General features: G+C 42.3%; 1 protein-coding gene across 3 annotated transcripts in view; it reads right to left on the bottom strand.

The window, feature by feature from the left end:
• Nucleotides 1-983: 983 nt before the first annotated feature.
• ctif (CBP80/20-dependent translation initiation factor) overlaps nt 984-19,526 on the bottom strand; it is a 423,275-nt gene continuing 404,732 nt past the window's right edge. For all 3 annotated transcript variants that reach the window (XM_039759672.1, XM_039759673.1, XM_039759674.1), the window contains 2 exons: nt 4,936-4,989; nt 984-3,169 (listed from right to left, as the gene is read on the bottom strand). In XM_039759672.1, the coding sequence (XP_039615606.1) occupies nt 2,954-3,169; nt 4,936-4,989 (270 nt within the window). In that variant the 3' untranslated portion in view covers nt 984-2,953. The remainder of the gene's footprint in view (nt 3,170-4,935; nt 4,990-19,526) is intronic.

Below are 19,526 nucleotides of genomic sequence, written 5' to 3'. Positions count from 1 at the left end.
TCTTTTCCATTCATTTTAATTTACTTGTTTTTTAAGATTCGTTCTCCTGAATTTCTTCATTGTTCCACTGACTTGCTTCATTTCTTTCCTTAAATCGCACCAAAACAGAAATGAAATGTGAAGTGAGGGAGCCAACAGATGACCAACTCAGTCAGGGCCTCAAACTCCAACCAGTCGCTTAATGAGGCGCCGAGTCTTCTCGTTACTTAAACCTGTTCTTTAATTCCATGGCTTGCTGTTGCTCTCCCTCTGCAATGGCAGACATTTCTGAAATTTCTGATGTTCTTTTTTCTAAGAGCACTGGGGACCTGAGCAGATCAACATTCCCGAGACCCCCACCTTTCCTTATTCTCAGATATGGTATGATGGACACCAGTTGTCTTTGCTAATTTTGTATCTCGTTCTCATTTGTCTGCTAATTAAGGAAAAAAGAAACAATTAAGGCAGGGGGTCCTCAATCACAGTCCTGGAGGGCTGCAGGTTTTCATTCCCACCCTCTCCTTAATTAGTGACCTGTTTTTGCTGCTAATTAACTTCTTTTCCATTCATTTTAATTGGCTTGTTTTTTAAGATTTGTTCAACTGAATTGCTTCATTTATTTTCTTAAATGTCACCCAAACAGAAATGAAATGTAAGGTGAGTAAGCCAACAGAAGACAAACTAAGTCAGGGCCTTCAACTCCAATTTCATTCCAACCAGTTGCTCAATTAGGTGCCAAGTCTTCTTGTTAATTAAACCCGCTCTTTAATTCCATGACTTGTTGCTGCTCTCATTGTGCAATAGCAGACATTTCAGAAATTGTGGATTTTCTCTTTTCTAAGAGCAGATCAGCATTCCACGAGTTGTCGTCGCTCATTTTGTATCTCGTTCTTGTTTGGCTGCTAATTAAGGGAAAAGAATCAATTAAGGCAGGGGGTCCTCAGTCACAGTCCTGGAGGCCCATAGTGGCTGCAGGTTTTCATTCTAACCCTCTCCTTAACTGGTGAGCTGTTTTTGCTCCTAATGAACTCCTTTTGAATTCATTTGAACCCTTTTGGCCCTGACATCCTATTACTAGCGGTCACAAAAGCAGACCTCAGACATCAAAAGGCTTGTTGGCAGCCACCCGTATATTGTGTCCTTAGCTGCAAAAGGGTTGAATTGGTTGTGATGTTCACAGGTTTGTGAGGAGGTCCGAGTCTTCGAGAGCAAGTCAAGTAAAATGAATTCAAAAGGAGTTAAATAGGAGCAAAAAATCAGCAGGTCACTCATTAAGGAGAGGGTTAGAATGAAAACTTGCAGCAGGACCGGAGTGGGCGCCCCCTGCCCCCCGGCGTAGATGGTATGCTCGATGCTTTGAAACTGTGATCGACGAAAACTCAAAACTCGTGATTGTGTTTGAGGAGACCCCATCTATTAAAAAAAAAAAGACATGGGGGGGTCAGAGCCGTGCAGGAAAATCCCGTCAGTATGGAGACGTTCGCTGTGCCTCTCAGACAGCAGAAGCTAAAAGATGGCGGTGCGGCCAAAGCAGAGTATCAGATTCTGAAAGGCAATTGGTCACCTGGACGCACGGAGTCACCCGGAGTTGACTCATTATGTCACACAACACACACAACACACACACACACACAGACAGACATACACTAGTTCAGCCACCCTTCTTTGAAGTGTGAGTCCTCCATCTTTGAATATTATACGTATGACCCAGATCCCCATTTCTATGTACGGTGAGCAGACATCATCTCGACCTGGTGGTCCGTACGTTGGCCGAGGCTGGTAATGACGAATACTATTATGGTAAATAAGAATTAGCATTTGCAAGCCTACAAAAAAAAAAAAAAAATAAAAATTTGCATACAACATAATACACATGTCCAATAAATACAAATGACTTCTGTGGGCACCTCGGGGGGGTTAAGTGGGGGGGTTTGTGTACCAACGGAAAAATTGAAAAAACTTCACTTTCATTCCTCTATTTTTTTTTGGTGTCCATCCGGGACAGGGAGAAGGCCGCTCTTGTCCCATAACACACAGGTGACCGTATTATACATTCACTGAAACAAAGCGTAGTGGATGACAAAAGAGAGAGAGACCCCCAAACCCCCCCCACACCTGTAGTGTATTTAAAACGCTAAAATATTGCATTTGACTGCTCATCTCTTTTCTGGAAAAAAAACCCCAAAACAAACAAAAAACAGAAGAAGCAGTTTGCTTAAAACAGTGCAAAGTAAGGTAAACCCGTGCAATACGTCTAGGCTATTATTTCAAACCATTCAAAAATATGATTTAAAAGAATATCAAAAACAATGATTATAAAAATAGCAATATTAATGACAATGTAATGAATAGGCCCAGCCCTCTGAATAGCAAGTGCCTCGCCGTGTTGGCGCTGCGTTTGTTTCTCGCTTGTCTTCTTTCTTTCTTTTTCTTTTTGTTTGATGAGGCGGTCCGGTGTGGAACGTGCCCACCATTGTCCTCCCCAAGAACATCTGCCGCCCGAAGTCTCTGGCCTGGCGGTCAGCGTGGGCCGCACACACAACAAAGCTCTCTCTCTCTCTCTCGCACTCTCTATAGATAGAGTTGTAAGCCCCGCCTCTAACCCCTCCCCATAAACCCCACCCCCTTTCCACCACCTGTCTTTTAATCACAATACTTCTTGGCTTGACGTCCGTCAATGCAGCCACTATGACACTAAATGCTGGGGGACGTCGGAGGTGGTGGGCCGGTGGTCGGTGGGGGGTGGTTTGTTGCTGGCATACAAAATCAAAACACAAAAGTGAAAAGAAGCAAATCCCCCCACCCCCCCTTCCCCACGCTGCTGCCCCACTCCTCAGCATGCTGGGACGTCTCTCCACAGTCTTATTGTTATCGCCGTGTGTTGTGCCTTTATCCCCCAATTCTATGATGTATTCAGCACACCGTGATTGGCACCGGCCGTCTTTTTTACATTCCCCGTCTTCTCATTCGTCCGTCAGGCGGTGAGCTTCTGGATGGTCCGATTGTAGTACTGAGTGGTGAAAGCCTCCAGTGGGCTCCAATGACGGGCATGCAGCTCGATGACCTCCATCAGCAGGGAGCGGGTCAGCGGCGACTCCGACGGACACAGCATCTTGTCGCGTGCGGCCGCCAGCAGCTCACTCATCATCTCGGGCAGCTGCTCTTCCAGGAGCTTGCCGGTGCTCTGCAGCTGTTGTATAAAAAGAAAAGGAAAAGAAAAGAAAACAAAAGAACAAGAGCAGCAGGTCAGAGAGGCAGCAGACAGTGCCAAGGGAGCAATGAGTGCCTGACAGCAACCGACACATCATGAATGATAAGCGATGGTCTATAAGAATAGCAGACAACTGTCACAAAAACGGGACATTCAGCCCACCGCGCTCACCGAGACGAGAAGCTGCTGGAACAGCAACTCCGGAAAACTGAACAAGTGAAACAAGCACATCAGCTACACATTGGCGCCAGGACTCCAACTGGCCAGATTGCACCAGGACAGTACAAGAAGGGCGACAAAAAATGGGCCATTCAGCCCAACACATTTGTCCAAAACCAAAAAGACAAAATCAAACCATTGGGATTCCATGCCATATAACAATAAATAGAAGATTGATAGATAGATAGATAGATAGATAGATAGATAGATAGATAGATAGATAGATAGATAGATAGACACTTGATAGATAGGCACTATATATATAGATAGATAGATAGATAGATAGATAGATAGATAGATAGATAGATAGATAGATAGATATGAAAGGCACTATATAATAGATAGATAGATAGATAGATAGATAGATACATGAAAGGCACTATATAATAGATAGATAGATAGATAGATAGATAGACATGAAAGGCACTATATAATAGATAGATAATAGATAGATAGACAGACAGACATGAAAGGCACTATATAACAGATAGATAGATAGATAGATAGATAGATAGATAGATAGATAGATAGATATGAAAGGCACTATATAACAGATAGATAGATAGATAGATAGATAGATAGATAGATAGATGGATAGATAGACAGACATGAAAGGCACTATATAATAGATAGATAGATAGATAGATAGATAGATAGATAGATAGATAGATAGACATGAAAGGCACTATATAATAGATAGATAGATAGATAGATATGAAAGGCACTATATAATAGATAGATAGATAGATAGATAGATAGATAGATAGATAGATAGATAGATAGATAGATAGATAGATATGAAAGGCACTATATAATAGATAGATAGATAGATAGATAGATAGATAGATAGATAGATAGATAGATAGATTGATATGAAAGGTACTATATAATAGATAGATAGATAGATAGATAGATAGATAGATAGATAGATAGATAGATAGATAGATATGAAAGGCACTATATAATATATATAAGTATAGTATTTGTACATATAAGGTATATTCGGTTGACCGTTGCGCAGGCTCACAGCACTGTCACGAGTTCACAGATGACTCCAATGTCCACTTTCCAAATGACTCATTAAGTAACACACACACACACACACACACTCGCACACACACATTCTTGTTTAAACACACAGCAGGATGAAGCAGATCCAAATGACTCACATACATCGAACCTCACAATATCCATCTATTAATATTATCATTGTGGCCAGCTGACAATGGAGGAGAGGAAAAAAAAACCTCCAGTATCACTGGAGAAAGTAAACCTCTTGGGGTCTTTAGACAATTATAAGTCAAAGACAAAATCTGATGAAGTCACAGAGTGAATGCACGAACAAACCGTGAAATTAAATAAGTTTGATTGTAGCAGGGATTGGGCTGCGCTGGAACAACAACAACCGTCAGGCACTGCGGCCCCCTGGCCCACCCTATGTAGATCTCCTGGTGCTAACTTACTCCTCACTGTCCACTGAGGTGCTCATAACCTATCAACTGAATATGGCTGAACAAATCGCTTACCTCCATGGAGCAGCAGAGGACGGCATCTTCTTTTACTTTTGTCGACTCTAACAGCTGCAAGAGAGAGAAGAAGACATTTAGAAAAAGACAAACCAGAAGTGTTTTATTTGACATTAATTGCAACAAGCATTAGATATTAAGTGTGCTTTTTAATTCTATGGAAGGAGGATTAAATGTGTTTAAGAGATGGAGGGTGGATGAGTTACATCTGCACGGTCAGTAAGAGAACATGCAGCACGACTGACTCCTGGTCCAGGCGTTGAACTTGCCATATTCTAGACATGGCAACTCTCTACTGACAGAAGTACCAGTGTGTGTCACCAAAACACTGCTGATGATTGAAAATGCAGTGCCACGTCAGGGGTCCCACACATCGACATATGGGGTCCATGGCCAGGAACTTGTGGTCAGTCCTCACACACAAACCCACCAATTCTGACAAACTCCAAGCACTGATGATGCAACAATGGGCTACCATCAGTCAGGATTTGTCCCAGAAGTTAATTGCCAGCCTGCCATGATAAATTGCAAAGGTCTTGAAAAAGAAAGAAGGGCCAACACAGCAAATATGGACTCTTTGCATAAACTTCATGTCAGTGTCAATAAAAGCCTTTGAAACTTCTGAACTGCTTGTAATTCCACTTCAGTACACCATAGAAACACCTGAGAAAGAGATCTAAAAACACTTTGTGACACAACACTTCTCCAAACTTTTGGCCACCACTGTAAATGTAAAACATGCGAAGGAACACAAGGAGAACATGCCGACTGCGACACAAACACAGCCAGAAATGACAGCAGGGGTCCATGATCTATGAGGGAGGGTCTCTCAGTACTACACTCATAATAATAATAATAATAATAATAATAATAATAATAATAATAATAATAATAATAAGTTAGGGGCTTTGCCCCCTCCTCGCTTCGCTCACCAACCCCCATGCGGGTGCTACGCGCTGACCACTTCACGGCTCTGCCTCTCGCGTATGGGGAAGTGGATGTACAATTTAAACAGATTGTTATTTTCATGAGAATTGTTACATATGCATAATAGAACAAACAAACTATTTTACATAACAGTGAGTAAACAACCCAAGTAAAAAACAGTAAAACGTAATAAACTGAAAGAAAATTATGTTTCATGTTGTGTTAGAGGCATCTGTTGCGTTATACGATTTCATTCTGTTTGGCTTTGAAATTAACGTGCAAGTACTTTTTAAACTTTACACTTTTTACTGTAAAACTTCAGTAAAAACAATATTTGGTTTTAACCTTTCGTCGATATCGCATTGAATTTTGATTCCGTGTTTGGACTTACATCGTGACAACGCAGCGTATAACTGCCCGTGTGTGAAAATCGTTACTTTCTTCCTAATAAATAAACCGACCTTTTCAAATGTTTGCTCTGTGATTTGTCAATTGTTATAACTAAAGCTATTCTAATGAAGATCTCCTTTGGTGTCTAATGTTATCCCCTGAAGATTACCTTTCTTGTCGCCTGTTAAAATTTCACATGTCAGAACTGTTCGACCAATTTTGAATACAACTAATCTTGTCCTACTGCATAGCCCATCACTCAGACATAAATTACGCAATAACATTACGATACGTCCTTCTTTCTACAGTAATTCAGACGGTGGAAGGCTGGACGGTATTAACGGTTGTAGATATTCTTCGTGATATTGTAATTTGAAATTTTTCATCTTCTGTAACATCACCACCAACTGTTTCAGTAGAGTCTACTGATATGCATTTAGCCAATTTGCTGTGTAACTGATCGACAATTTTTGCATTAATTCATTTGACTTCATTGTTTTTCGGTTCTAGGATTGCCCGTGTACTCATTTCTTCTGTTATAACACTTCGGGATGAAATTCTTCAATAAGATTTGGACATAATAAGTCTTCGTTTATTGGGAAAATGTAAAAATGTATAAGAGCTGAGAGTGCAGGAACTGTGTCTGACAAAAGAATTCACATAAATGAGAGGTGAGAGGAACGCGGGCATGGGCCATTACCCGGAACCACGAAAAAATCTCTTTGAAAAAGTCTCGTCTCAGGATTTCCTTTTATAATAGAGAGATATTATATTGTATCAGATTAGATTAGATTGGATTGGACAAAAGCATTCAAACGAATGAGAGGTGAGTGGAGTGTGGGTGTGGTTTAATATGGTTGAAAGGAGGGTGGGACTTGAAAACATCTCTTGGCGATAGTCTTGTCTTGTCTCGAGATTTTCTTTTATAAGCGAGAGATAGTAATAGTTAATAAACAAGGACAAGAGTGGCTCCAGTAGTCATAAGTGCACTGAGAACCATCAAGAGTGGGTGCCAAGAGCAGCGGGACACACTCGTACACTCTTGTACAGTTGGAGTGAAAAGAGATCGTGAAGATCGCACTCTTTGGCCGCAATCTTGGATGAGCCCTCAGCTGAACAACAAGTGGAATTCAAAGCCCGAGAGGTCTGCTTGACTTCTGGGAAATGCACCAAGGTAACCAAAGAGCACTGAGCGGGGGGATCTAATAATAATAATAATAACTAGCTGACGTCCGCCGTAGCATATGGCGGTGTAAGAATAGGAATGGAAAACAGTGAGAAAGGAATTCAGAAATCAAGAAGAAAGAAATACTTCTTGAAAGACGCAGTTGTGAATAGGTGTTTGGGTGGAGATGACAGATAATGAGTTGAAAGATCTAACCCTAGAAAAAGCCACATACAACTAACTGACTGGTTGTTGTAGATTATTGCAAATCTTTGTGAACTTAATACAAGGCGGGATGTTGGGGTCGTGTTTGAAGTAAATGACAATGGCAGCATGGAGAATCTCGGAAAAAGCTTGAATTTCAGCTTCAATACCATAAACTCCAGATGTTGCCATTTATTGATAGTACTCATGATTTGTTGTGATAACTCGACTTGTTAGTTGGAAAGAACAACAGGAAGAGCGTCTCCAAATCTGTCCCAATGTGATACAACGAAATCTACTGCCCTGTGTCGTAGTGAGAGTGCATTGCCTTCTGTCAACCGTTTGTGTCAAGAAATAACCCACTGATAGGAACAGACAGTTGCCGGATCCCAGGATAGAGATGATGTTGTACAAAAACCCGTCGACAGAGAAGACACTGTCGTTCATTTTAAAACAAAGGCTTAGGAAACAACCGTCACAGTATAACGAAAATAGCAAGGAGCGAAACCAATGCCAATGGTCAAGAGAGTACCTTCCTGTAGCAGGCTACGGAAAAGACTCCCAGGCGCACACATGGCCGAAGTGAAAGGTCACGCGGTCAGGATAGGTATCGGCCGGTGACATGACACCAATGGGGTCATGAGAGAGAAGCGGGGAACGTGGTAGTCCGAAGGAGGAATAGGAATTGAGAAAAGCAGCGTGGGGGTGTATGGGAGGCCGCAGGCAGTGTGGGGAAGGGTTTGGAAGAGGACGAACAGGAATCGAGAAATGCCGTGTGGGCTGCGTGTGGGGGGGGACCGGTTTTGAAGAGGAAGCAGGACGAACCAGAAGAGAAATATATAGAAGATATTCTTTATATTTCTACAGCGATTTTCTCTCCGCTCAAAGTTCTCTACATAGTGAGTGCGGAGCCACTTCAGGCCCCACTAATGTACAGTACCCACCAGGCTCCACCATTTTGCGTCACAACGCTCATCATATATTAGCTACTAGATGGAGAAGTGAGAGAGAAACGGCCAATTAGAGACTGAGGATGATGAGGGGTGCAGAATGACTAGGCTGTGGTGGGCAGTTTAGCCAGGATATCGGGATACCCCCTACTCTTTATGAAGGACGCCCTGGGATCTTTAATGACCACATGGAGAGTCAGGAACCTCGTTTTATGTCTCACTTTTATAGCAGTGGCTGTGGCATTTAAACATTGCTCAGTTGGTACTAAGGGGCCCAAAGTGTGCAAAGGAAATATCACAGACACCATCACACCACCAGCACCAGCCTGAACTGTTGATACAAGGCAGGATGGATCTCTGCTTTTATGTTGTTGACACCAAATTCTGACCCGAGCATCCAAATGTCGCAGCAGCAATCGTGACTCGTCAGACCAGGAGACGTCCTTATAGTCTTCAATTGTCCAATTCTGGTGACCCCGTGTGAATTGTAGCCTCGGTTGCCTGTTTTTGGCTGACAGGAGTGTCACCCAGTGTGGTCTCCTGCTGCTGTAGCCCACCTGCTGCACGTGTTGTGTGTTCAGAGCTGCTCTTCTTCACACCACACTTGTAACGAGTACTTATTTGAGTTCCTGTTGCCTTTCTGTCAGCTCTGACCAGTCTGGCCATTCTCCTCTGGCATCAACAAGGCATTTCCGCTTTTCCCTTTTTCAGACCATTCTCTGTAAACCCTAGAGATGGTTGTGTGTGAAAATCCCAGGAGATCAGCAGTTTCTGAAATACTCAGAGCAGCAAGTCTGGCACCAACAACCAGGCCACATACGAAGTCACTTCAGTCTCCTTTCTTGCCCGTTCTGATGCTCAGTTTGAACTTCAGCAGGTCATCTTGACGACGTCAACAGGCCGAAATGCACTGAGCTGCTGTCCTGTGATTGGTTGATTAGATACAACAACAACAACAACATTTATTTCTAGAGGTCTTTTTCATCCAAATGATGTACTACAAGATGAAGAACAAAAAAATCTGCAGGGGTATCGAGGTCACGAGACCACCTGGCCGGCCCCCCTTACTGGGTAAATCAGGTGTGTATAATAACACTTTTTCAAAACTTGGCAGGATCTGATCAATAACATTTTAGAATAAGCATTTAGGAGTTGGTCTCGTCTGTTTACGGGAGATGGATGTCTGAAGCGAAGCTCCGTTAGCAGCGGCTTTATATTTTCTCTTATTTTTTATTATCCCGAGGTATCCTGTATTTACCAAACCCGAGGAGTAGTAAAGCAGAGTCGATGTATGTATGTTTGTTTGTCCGCCATACAAATCTGCACCGGGTGTCCGATCGCCACCAAACTGGGCATGGGGCTCCTTTGTGACCAGGAGGAGGTCATGGGGTATGTTTGATTTGGAAAAATGTTCGCGGTGAAGGGTAGGGCACCTTTTCACTGCACACAACGTTCGGCCCACGTCCCCGTACTTATCATCGACAAGATGGCCGCACGTTGCAACAGACATTCACGGCGGCGCCAGCTAGAGGCACCTTTCGTCCCCATGTGTCGCTCATTACCCATGTTTCTTTAAATTGCCAACAGATTGCGGAAGTGTCCAAGTATGAGAAGGCCGACTGCTTTGATCGCGTGAAGGGGAACCACTGTATGGATGTAAAACGTCAATGACCCAGAAGGCGTGACCGGCTGACACACCCGCGTTTCCGCGAGTCACACCTCCACACGCAGTGATAGCGCTGTATTTCATTCGCCAACGTCCATTATATGGCACCACATTTGAACAGAGGCTCACCTTAAAAAGACAGCATCCTTTTCCTGTCATTTTCCCCACACACAGCACCGGTTGTACGTCACTTCTCTCTGTAGTTACCATCGCCAGCATCCGTTAGATAGCAGCACGGTTCAACACAGACGTTCCTTACAAACAGCCCCCCCCTCCCCGCCATTTTTCCAAGTACAGTGTCAGTGCTACTCTTTCTCACTGGCTTTCCGTATTTGTAGTGCTATTTGCTCGCTTTCCGGCTCACAGTACGATTTCAGTGTTACTCTTTCTAACTGACTGATGCAATTTGTTCGCTTTCTGACTTATTGTAAATAAGGTAAATTCCTCTCACTGTGGTACTTATTCCGTGCGTATTACTATGTAACACATTATAATTGTCCTGCTTTTCACTAATATACCGATGCCACCGAAAATAACACATAGAATTGGAAGGTTGTCTGAAACGCCACAGCACACAGAATCCAGAGTGGACAAACTTACAATAAAATGTAAATCAGAAAACTGTTTGTTCTATTTCTATGTTCTGTTTCTTTCATTTGGGAAATTCACCAGTTATAAATTCCTGGGCAATGCCGGGTACTCCTGCTAGTATATATATATATATATATATATATATATATATATATATATATATATATATAAACATGAGTAACAGGAAAGGGGGTCAGAAAGAAACGGAAAAGAAACCTGAAGCTAAACCCAAGTCTAGGCAGGTATCAAGTCCAAGTGCAAGGTAAGGCCTTTCAGAGACTGACCTGGAACAGGCAGGCGAAAGCACAGACTCCCCAGGACCCCGCTCCACTGCGTCATCTCCAGCCGCGAGCGAAAATGGGAGCGAAGGTGCAAGTGATGCAGGTCACAATAGCTCACCGATGCCAGAAGATCACTTGAAACTGGAGATGGCCTTGCAGTCCTCACGAGCCGGAAGCACCAGCTGTAACGGGGATTATCACTTCACCTGCGGAGCACGAAAGCCGAAACGATCTGTCCGAACTGAAGGTAATGAACGCCATGGCCATAAATGAGCTCAGGAAAGGCATTCAGAAAAATATAAAGAAAGAAAGCGAGAAGACAAATGAGAAGCTGCGGCAGGATAATAAAGACCTGGAAAAACGTGTATATAATCGCTTTGACGCAGCCTTTGAAAGTATGCTGGAGAAAATTGAGGAACACAAAATGCGTCCAAACTGAGAGCACTTGCCGATCAGCTGAAAGACGTTAAGCAGACATTCACGACTCGAATTGAAACAGCGGAACATTCGGCATCTACCGCCGATAGAAAAGCTGCAGCTGAGAATTCTGAATGCAAAAAACTCGGAGACAGACTTGCGGCTCTGGAAGATGGATGCAGAAGGAATAATATTAGAATCGAAGGTCTACCTGAGAATCGTGAAAGTCCCAACCCAGTGAAACTCGTAGCTGAACTATTCTCAAAAATAATTGAAAAGTCAAGCAAAATGACCCCTTTTATTGGCTAACCAAAAAGATTACAATATGCAAGCTTTCGAGGCAACTCAGGCCCCTTCTTCAGGCTAACGGTAATGGCTAACACGGTACAACACCCTAGTACAGCGGTTCTCAAACTGTGGGGCATACCCGCCTGGGGGGTGCTGAAGCTGCACAAGGGGGGGCGTTGAATAAATGAACAAGACATCAAAATTAATTTTTTACATTTTTATTTCAAATTTATATTTGCAAGCATATAATCACAACGAATGCATTATAACTACAATTTAAATTAAACATTTCTAAGGCAAAGATCTAATGACTAAGGCCTTGTTCACACGGGCGTTAAGTTTTTGGATAAACGAACTTGCTCTGAACGTCCTAGACGTTTATGTTGCATTTTGTGGTGGCGATCGATTGACTTCTACACCGGCGTTCGTTTGTCTCTGTCTAACGCCAGCCTGCAGCCCAAATTGTAGTTTGTGTGTTAACCTGTGGAGGCAGTGTCGGGAACTGGATATGAAAGCCCTTGTCGTTATATTTGAGGTGCCTCCTTTCAATAGGGACCATTTTGCTATGTTAGATATTAATCTTCTTGTTTTAAAAATACTCGTAATACGGTGACGTAGGGAGAGAAAAAATCGCCGCCGCTACTGGGTTCATCCTCTGACTGCACAACGTCGGGTTAAAGGAAGTTTTTTTGTGCTTTATGAAGAAATGCGAAAATTTCCACGCAAGTTTTTTAATTACTGTCAGATGTCGGTTTCCACTTTTGATTGTCTGCTGCAGCTGGTGCAATGCCACATTGCACGCCGATCAACCAATATGCGACTTAGCCCCGAAGAGAGACTACTTGTCACTCTGAGGTAAGGAAACAGTAGTCGAGTGTGCGCTTACATATGTTATGCACTGAAATGCCCCCGCCATGGATTGCCCCCCCTACATAATCGTTATGAAATATTATATTAGAACATAAATTAATAGGTTCATGGTTTACAAATTACATGAGACAATAAAATAAAATAAGCAATATGAAAATATATATGTTGTATATGAAAACATAAAATATCCGGTCCTCCGGCGTAAAATAAGCGCAGAAAACGAACTAGAAGCGGTTTCCATGCGTTGTGGGTTTTGAACGGCAAGAAAAGCTGCATGCAACGTTTTTGATGCCATATAAGCGCTGCCGGACAAACGCCGCCACCAAAGCCCGTGTGAACACTCTCATTGACTCCTACGTAGAAAACACTCGGCGCTTGATCCGCGCCACCGGACGCTTCTGACGCAAAAAACGCTTGATTTTAATGCCTGTGTGAACAAGGCCTAACTGACGAGCGGCACCGCTGCTGCTGCTTTTATAGTCGCGTATTTTCAATCCAGAAAGTTCGAGACATATCGGTATCTGTCGCGAACATCCGGGTAACGGTAGATCAGGTGATAATGTGGCGCGACTGCACCACATTGGCAGCGTAGCCAATATTGCCATTGAGTTAAATAATTTACTGCGTATTCGGTTTGGTTTGTTGGACCAAAGTGCGTTCATCTCGTGCAGATTGACTTCATCGGTGTCTTTGTTTACGAGATTTTTAAAAATTAAAACATGTTTAATCGTTTCTTTACATAAAAAAATAATTAAATAAGAATAACTTATTCTTTGTTTTTGGGATTACTACCAAAAAACACACAAGGCATTTTAACAGTTATTAAAGCACTTTAAAAAAAAAAAATTGCAAATATTTCATTGAAGTTAGTCAAACACATGCAGATCTTATGGAAGTGAAAATGATAGGATACCGCGACACCGCACGAGTATCATACCTTTATCAGTTGTATCAGGGGTTATTCTCATCTATTTTATATTATGCAGGGGGCGCAAATTTATTCCAGGTAGAAAAGGGTTTGGTTAAAAATACGAAAGTTTGAGAACTGCTGGCCTAGTACTATAAAAATAATTGGAAAATAAGTTTAAATCAGATACCGAGATGGCGGCAGCTTATCGCATACGTGAATCAATACCTCTAAACCTAGGACTCTAATTGTTCGCTTCGAGAGATTACAATTTAATCTTAAAGTAATGTCACTTCTCAGAGAGAAACAAGAGATTCTATTTGAAAATAAAAAACATTCACATCTTCCCTGATTTCTCACCCTCAATACTAGAAGCATTTAAATTGAGGAAGCGGATTCTCTCCGCTCTTTTACTCCATTTATCTCCATTTATTATGTTATCTATTCACTTATCTTTACTAGCATACAGTTTTACACTGCAGGCCTGGCTCTCTTTCTCAGTTTTGTTTCAAACCTTTATTTGTTTTGTAAAACTTGAATTACAGTCAAAGTAAAAAGTCTGTGAACCCCTAGGAATTCTCTCTACTACTGGGGCAGCAGTTATTAAAGGGCAGCAGTAGCTCAGTCGGTAGAGCGGGTTGTCAAGCAATCAGAGGGTCGCAGGTTCGATCCTGGCTCCCGGCATGAGAATGCAGCTGTTGTGTCCTTGGGCAAGACACTTAACCTACCTTGCCTGCTGGTGGTGGTCGGAAGGATTGGTGGCGCCAGTGTTCGGCAGCCTCACTTCTGTCAGTGTGCCCCAGGGCAGCTGTGGCTACAAGTAGCTTATCATCACCAGCGTATGAATGTGTGTGTGAATGGGTGAATGACTGTTGTGTTGTAAAGCGCCTAGGGGGTTCTTGAACTCTAGTAGGCGCTATATCAAATACAGGCCATTTACTGTCTAAATCCCATATAAAACAGGACCGCATCTTCATGTCAGTCACCATAATAAACAAACACCGTCTCCTATAACTAAAGATACACAGATTTTCAAAGAATTTTGACCATATTGAATAAATCATTCAAACTGTGAAACTGAAGGTTGGAAACAGTAAGTGAACCCTAAGCGAATGACTTTTTAAAAAGCTCATTGCAGTCCGAATTTCGCACACCCGGGGCCTCATGTATAACGCCGTGCGTAGAACTCGCACTATAACATGGCGTAAGCACAAAAGCCGAAATGTGCTTACGCACAGAAAAATCCAGACGCAGGAATCTGTGCGTACTCTACGTTCTTCCGCTCCATAAATCCCGATCAGCGTGAAAACTAACGCTCGTGCACGCGCTTTATGTAACGCCCCAACTCCTCCCAGAATTACGCCTCTTTGAATATGCAAATGAATATAAATCGCCCTTAAGCTCAGCCTTCTGTGAAAAGACAATAGGAATAGCACGGGGGAAAATATAAGAATTTCAGCGAATACCAAGTGGAGGCAAAGGAAAAACATACTATTTGTTCAAAGAAACTGTGGTATAATCAACAAAAGGAAGTTGAGTGAGTGACATAGCGTGTTGGAGAAACTTGAAAGTTCACATTCACAAAATCGCACAGTGCCGGAAATAAAAAAGAAGTCACGTATCAAAGTCGCCGTGGAAAGCCGAGTCGTAGCCCACCGTCTGAGTGTCATATGAAAGTTTATTAGGATACAGAGAACAAAAGGCACACAGTGGGGAAAAAGCACGAAATGTCAACTTCAATCTCGCCATTTCCACTTTAATCATGTAGTTTATTTTATCATTAAAGTAGAACATCATAAACTTCATCTTAAAATCATTTAATTAACCAGTTTCTCAAATCCCATCGTAATTAAAGTTGCATGTTAAATGCTTTGTGTTGTATTTGATCTTCTATGTGCTCTATGTGTGTGAATCACTACTTGCTTCTTACACCGGCTCTCTTCCTCCAACTGGACACAGAATCCATTACATTTGTGATATTACAGCTCTCTGAATAACTAAAATACTGAGATGTATACGTGATATCATTTTCATGATGACAGGAGTTAAAGCACGTTATTAAACATGAGTTTCACGGCGCAGTGATTGTGTGCGACCTTCGATGAAATAACTTATTGCAGCAGTACTCAGGGGCAGCTCTAGGCTTGTGGTGGCACTGGGCAGAGGAAGAATCGGTGGCTCCTTCGCCCGCCAATGTCAGTAAGGTAGCTTATGCACGGTGGATGGCCACGTCCGTTGCAGACACTGCATAGCCGCCTCGTGCTCATGACACAAGCATTTAACTTTTGCCGAAATTTGTCGCTGTGTTTTTAGCTCTGTCGTTATTTTCTCTTTCTGTGTTATATTCAATATATATTGGCGCAGCCGTCACTGCAGTCCTTGCTTTTCTTTCCCCAAATACCCAATCACCACACAATCAGCTCTGTAATAGAAGTTAAGCCATCTGTAATTCTTCAAAACGTTTAAGGAACATTGAAATATCTTCATAGTACATGTTTAATTATTCTATCCTTCACGACTCTCCCAGTGAAGAATATAGATTATTCAAATGAAGTTAAAGTTTTATCTGTATAATTTAACAAACATATTTTGCTGCATTTCACCTTAAAAATGATATCTTCATCATATGTAAATATGCGCTTTATAAAGTGGCTCAGGTTGTGAGATATTATAACTGTAGTGCAAGTTTACAGTGAGGTGATTGTACTTATAAGTACCAACAGTTCTACAAGGTGCACTTGATTGAGTGCATTTAAAGTTCTTGGGATGAAACTGTTTCTGAACCGCGAGGTTCGTACAGGAAAGGCTTTGAAACGTTTTGCAGTGGCTGAGACAGCGTGTACTTGATGCTGTATACCGATAATTCTCTTTCCGATCAGCTGCTGCTGTGATTCACACTCAGATACAGTGATAGAAATACTCCGAGTGGTGCAGTGAGAGAAATATTGAAAAAGATGATCCGCTGTGGCAACTCCTAATGGGAGGAGCTGAAAGAAGACGAAGAAGAAGAAGAAGACGAAGAAGAAGAAGACGAAGAAGAAGACGAAGACGAAGAAGAAGAAGACGAAGAAGAAGAAGAAGAAGAAGAAGAAGGTGCAGTGAGAGTAACAACGCTAAAGCAGTTATGGTATTTGGAATACTATGGCTGTTCCCTGGACCATTATATTGTTACGAGTTAATTACAATCAGATGCGTTACACTAATCAACAATATGCAGTTAGTTTCAGGAACAACAACAACATTTATTTATATAGCACATTTTCATACAAAAAATTGTAGCTCAAAGTGCTTTACAAAATGAAGAATAGAAAAACAGAAGACACAATAAAAAATAAAAATAAGTCAACATTAATTAACATAGAATAAGTAAGGTCCGATGGCCAGGGTGGACATAAAAAACAAACAAAAAAAAAACTACAGACGGCTGTAGAAAAAAAATAAAATCTGCAGGAATTTATTCAGTGTATTTATAAAGCCGCATCAGGAAAATAAGGTGTAACCACACAGGAACAGTAGCACTGCTTTGACGCTGGGTGCCGCCAGTCTGCAAAACCAAGCGGAGAACTTGCGTACGACAAGGTATGAGGTACCATGGAAAAGTGCGTGGCTTTACGCCAAGTGTAGGTTTTATACATCGCGATTTGAACGTGGAAAAGTTCTTACGCAACATTTCTGTGCGTACGCACCGTTTATACATGAGGTCCCTGGAGTCCATTTAATGAAACAAGTTCAGAGGTGCGGCCCTCAATGACTTTGATTGATCAAAAACACGATAAAGTTTGAGTTTTGGAGAAGAAGCATATCCAGATGGGAATCACGCCTCACACAAAAGAGCTGTCTGAAGAGCTGCGATGGAGAATTGTTCATCTACATAAGGCTGGAAAGGGTTACAAAGTCAATTCAAAGATTTGAGATCTTCATCAGTGTACTGCTAGGCAAGTTGTCTAGAAATGGAGACCATTTGGTATTGTGGCTACAAGATGACCCCAAGAGCACAACACAAAGTCAGCAATAAGGTAAAGAAGAACCCTAGAGTGACAGCAAAGGACTTGAAGAAATCGTCAGAACTGGCAAACATCTCCATTCAGGAGTCAACTATACGCAAAACATTGAACAAGAATGGAGTCCATGGCAGGACACCAAGAAGGAAGCCACTGCTATCAAAAAACAACAATGCTGAATGCCTGAAGTTTGTGAAAGAGCACTTAGACACTCCACAACGGTACTGGGAAACTGTTTTGTGGAATGATGAAACCAAAACTGAACTACAGTGCATCTGGAAAGTATTCACAGCGCATCACTTTTTCTACATTTTGTTATGTCACAGCCTTATTCCAAAATGGATTCAATTCATTTTTTTCTTCACAATTCTACACACAACACCCCATAATGACAACGTGAAAAAAGTTTACTTGAGATTTTTGCAAATTTATTAAAAATAAAAAAATTGAGAAAGCACATGTACATAAGTATTTACAGCCTTTGCCATGAAGCTCCAAATTGATCTCAGGTGCATCCTGTTTCCCTGATCATCCTTGAGATGTTTCTGCAGCTTCATTGGAGTCCACCTGTGGTAAATTCAGTTGACTGGACATGATTTGGAAAGGCACACACCTGTCTATAGAAGGTCCCACAGTTGACAGTTCATGTAGGGCACAAACCAAGCATGAAGTCAAAGGAATTGTCTGTAGACCTCCGAGACAGGATTGTCTCGAGGCACAAATCTGGGGAAGGTTACAGAAAAATTTCTGCTGCTTTGAAGGTCCCAATGAGCACAGTGGCCTCCATCATCCATAAGTGGAAGAAGTTCGAAACCACCAGGACTCTTCCTAGAGCTGGCCGGCCATCTAAATTGAGCGATGGGGGGATTAGTCAGGGAGGTGACCAAGAACCCAATGGTCACTCTGTCAGAGATCCAGAGGTCCTCTGTGGAGAGAGGAGAACCTTCCAGAAGGACAACCAACTCTGCAGCAATTCACCAATCAGGCCTGTATGGTAGAGTGGCCAGACGGAAGCCACTCCTTAGTAAAAGGCACATGGCAGCCCACCTGGAGTTTGCCAAAAGGCACCTGAAGGACCCTCAGACCATGAGAAACAAAATGCTCTGGTCTGATGAGACAAAGATTGAACTTTTTGGTGTGAATGCCAGACGTCACGTTTGGAGGAAACCAGGCACCGCTCGTCACCAGGCCAATACCATCCCTACACTGAAGCATGGTGGTGACAGCATCACGCTGTGGGCATGTTTTTCAGCGGCAGGAACTGGGAGACTAGTCAGGATAAAGGAAAAGATGACTGCAGCAAAGTACAGAGACATCCTGGATGAAAACCTGTTCCAGAGTGCTCTTGACCTCAAAATGGGGCGACGGTTCATCTTTCAGCAGGACAACGACCCTAAGCACACAGCCAAGATATCAAAGGAGTGGCTTCAGGACAACTCTGTGAATGTCCTTGAGTGGCCCAGCCAGAGCCCAGACTTGAATCTGATTGAACATCTCTGGAGAGATCTTAAAATGGCTGTGCACCGACGCTTCCCATCCAACCTGATGGAGCTTGAGAGGTGCTGCAAAGAGCAAAGGGCGAAACTGGCCAAGGATAGGTGTGCCAAGCTTGTGGCATCATATTCAAAAAGACTTGAGGCTGGAATTGCTGCCAAAGGTGCATCGCCAAAGTATTGAGCCAAGGCTGTGAATACTTATGTACATGGGAGTTCTCAGTTTTTTTATTTTTTAATAAATTTGCAAAAACCTCAAGTAAACTTTTTTCATGTTGTCATTATGGGGTGTTGTGTGTAGAATTCTGAGGAAAAAAAATGAATTTAATCCTTTTTGGAATAAGGCTGTAACATAACAAAATGTGGAAAAAGTGATGCGCTGTGAATACTTTCCGGATGCACTGTATTTGGGTGGAACAATCAGAACTTCATTTGGCATAA

The sequence above is a fragment of the Polypterus senegalus genome, chromosome 7 (genome assembly GCF_016835505.1).
Source record: "Polypterus senegalus isolate Bchr_013 chromosome 7, ASM1683550v1, whole genome shotgun sequence".
Classification (NCBI taxonomy): domain Eukaryota; kingdom Metazoa; phylum Chordata; class Cladistia; order Polypteriformes; family Polypteridae; genus Polypterus; species Polypterus senegalus.
This window is presented reverse-complemented; position numbering and strand designations above follow the sequence as displayed.